The 3,223-nt window shown below is 46.5% G+C and overlaps 1 protein-coding gene across 1 annotated transcript; it reads left to right on the top strand.

Annotated features, from left to right (window-relative positions):
* Positions 1–1,335: 1,335 nt before the first annotated feature.
* Positions 1,336–2,468, top strand: CDV56_100827 (sterol desaturase family protein; the record flags this gene model as incomplete). Its single annotated transcript, XM_026754446.1, has 2 exons — positions 1,336–1,604; positions 1,679–2,468. 2 exons carry the CDS (start codon positions 1,336–1,338, stop codon positions 2,466–2,468), a joined length of 1,059 nt encoding a protein of 352 aa, XP_026609740.1.
* Positions 2,469–3,223: the final 755 nt, after the last annotated feature.

Below are 3,223 nucleotides of genomic sequence, written 5' to 3'. Positions count from 1 at the left end.
ATGGTGTGTAAGTGTGTCTGCAGAGCGGTGGTAGGTAGTTTAAAGTCAGTAAGTAGAAGGCTAACACAGTTGAGTAGGCAAGTTAGGTAGGTAGGTAGGTAGGTAGTTTAGCTAGTCAGAATGGTCGGGCTGGGACTTGGGGCTCCCAAGACTCAGCAGCCAGTGGTAGTGGTAGTAGTAGACTAGTAGTAACTTAGTAAGCTCGGTGCTGGTGGCCTGGTCAGGGAGCAGGCGGCTAAGGTAACAGTTTGCCGCCAAATAATAATCTCCAGAAGCGAAGCGCGCGCATTGGATGGTTTTGGATGACTGCCTAAATTGGTTAGTGTTATACACTAACTTCTCAAGGAAAAGTCACGTTCGTACCTTACCTGACTTACTATTTATGGACTAGTACCCGTGGGGCACGACCCGGTGGTAAAAGAACGTGATCTGTGAAAACCGTTTGCAGACAACCTTAACTAGTAGGAGATAGGTAGGTGGACGGAGTACTGTATGCAGGATTTAATTAATTATTAGCAACACGACTCATATTTAATTGCTCTAGGGCTCCTAGTGATCAATATATTCGCATATCGTTCATATCTTAGTGATGCTCATTAATTATCAAAGCCAAAGGTAGGTAGATCAAGCTGTGGCAAGGTTGGTGGGAAGTCGGTAGCTGGCAGATAGATCAAGCTTCTGTATCAATCTTATCCTTTGACGCATCATCAACAATTCTTCTGGGGTGATTTAGGTACAGTGTAATGATTTTTGAATATTTGATGGACGCCTATATCTTCAAATACCCGATAGTTGTCACTGTATTCAATTAAAATGAGGTTCAATACCACTCAATGCTCCTTACCTGAATAACATCAGCAGACGAATGAGTACCTCAGGTAGATCTCCCCCAACTTCCCAGACGGCGTCCTGTACTTACTGATATTTTTATATAAGTGAGTGATTGTTGTCTTCACCTGCAAGTCATTGATTTCATGAAGACAACCTAGCCGCTATCTCTACTCTGTAATACTTACTTGCACGAACTGAATCCACCGGACGGATCGGCTGTGGCTGTTCCGCCCTGGTGTGATTAACTACTAGTCTACTACTGCAGGGCGACTTTCTATGGTTCTCCTGACTAAAAGTCCCCAACATATCAACATATTGTTATTTTATTAAACCTCCGATCCGTCCACCTCCTCCAAAACATTTCCTCTTCTGCCTCTTTGCTACCCTCCCCTCCTCCTCCTCCTCCTCCTCCGATGTTTTATCTTTCGCCTTGCCTCTAAATTCGTCCCACAGTCATTCTATCACGCTTTCCTCGGCCGCAGAGAAGTCTCATTTCCCGGCATCATGGATATCGTTCTTGAGATCTGGGATACCTTCATCGGGGACCGTGTGTATTCGGCCCTGCTCCCCATATCACTTTCCTCAACGGTTTCTTTTCCTGGCTTGACCAATGCTGCCAATAGCTCTTTGTCCTTGTTTGGTGCATCCAAGCCGTTTGTCTACGAACCTGCCACTCAACTGTTCCATCTGGAGCCGTCAAAGTACGCCTACCTGAGCGCATGGCCCAGAAACAACATCTACCGCCAGTTCCTGAGTTTCTTTCTGATCGTCTGGTATGCAAAATCCTCTTGGACCCCATCTCCTCCCCAAGATGGTTAACTAATGATTCGATTTCCTTTCGAAACAGGATTTTCGGCATTATCGTTTACTTCATTTCCGCGACCCTCTCCTACATCTTCATCTGGGACAAGACGACGGTCAAGCACCCAAAGTTTCTCAAAAACCAAATTCCCTTGGAGATTGCGCAGACCATGCGATCGATGCCCATCATGTCTCTCCTGACCGCTCCTTTCTTGGTCGCCGAGGTTAGGGGATACGCCAAGTTGTACGACTCCTTCGACGAAGAGCCATTCCCGTACTATAGCATTCTACAGTTCCCCCTGTTTATCGCCTTCACCGATTTCTGCATCTACTGGATCCATCGTGGCTTGCACCACCCGCTGATCTACAAGTCCCTCCACAAGCCCCATCACAAGTGGATCATGCCCAGTCCCTTCGCGTCGCATGCCTTCCACCCCTTGGATGGTTGGTCGCAAAGCGTTCCTTACCACGTTTTCCCCTTCATCTTTCCCCTACAGAAGGTCGCCTATGTTTTTCTCTTCGGCTTCATCAACCTTTGGACGGTGATGATTCACGATGGAGAATATGTCGCCAACAGCCCAATCATCAATGGGGCTGCTTGCCACACAATGCACCATCTCTACTTCAACTACAATTATGGACAATTCACGACGCTGTGGGACCGCCTCGGCGGCAGCTACCGAAAGCCCAACGAGGAACTCTTCCGGCGCGAGACGAAGATGGACGAAGCAGAGTGGAAGAAACAGACCAAGGAAATGGAGACAATTCTCAAAACAGTAGAAGGCGAAGACGACCGCAAGTATCTGTCTCAAGAAGAGATAAAAAAGCATCTTTGATCGATCGTCGCGCCATAAAGTACGCCCAAGTCTTCCAGTCATGGCAGACTGCATTGGCGGAGAATGCATCCGAATCCCATTGTCTCGCATTTCATACCACAGGGCTGCGAATAGATCTACTGTTTCACGGAAGTGGAAGCAGAAAAAAACACAAAAAACCCTTCGAAATGAAAAAGAGGAGGGTCTGACATCACTCCTTTGAAATCTTGGACAGGTTGGTCCGCAACCTTGACGTTAATTATGACTGTCATGTGCTTTCACATTTCCCCTTTCTTGGCCACCGACCATACCCTAATCACCTTTGTACAACACTGATCATTCCCTGTCTCCCTTCGTGGTCATTCTTATTGTATCATTTTAATCATCTGGTGGCTTGCTTCATACATGGAGGTCAGGAATCTTCTCTTCCCTCCTTTTTTTTTTGGCAGGACCTCTGCAAGTTTGCTGTATATAGTTCATGAATTGTTAGAAACACATACCAACGTCGCATCAGTATACCTACTGAATACTCAAAGTTGCCTTCCGTAAGGGTCGCTCTTGGTCGAGGACTTACAGGAGATTCTACAAGGGTCAGGCATTAGGTGTGGCTCAAAATGGCAGGCGTAGCAATAAAACCGACCATGATTGCATGTAAACCACCCAAGGTCGGGCAAAGAATGCCAATATGTAGGACACAGGTTTTTTTTCTTTCCGACTATCTTAATCACACAAAGACCTATCAATACATAGCTTCCAGAAACTCAACAGATGCAGTC

This window comes from Aspergillus thermomutatus, assembly GCF_002237265.1.
Source record: "Aspergillus thermomutatus strain HMR AF 39 chromosome Unknown NODE_424, whole genome shotgun sequence".
In the NCBI taxonomy this organism is placed as follows: domain Eukaryota; kingdom Fungi; phylum Ascomycota; class Eurotiomycetes; order Eurotiales; family Aspergillaceae; genus Aspergillus; species Aspergillus thermomutatus.
The sequence above is the reverse complement of the archived record's forward strand: the minus strand, read 5'-3'. Positions and strand labels throughout refer to the sequence as shown.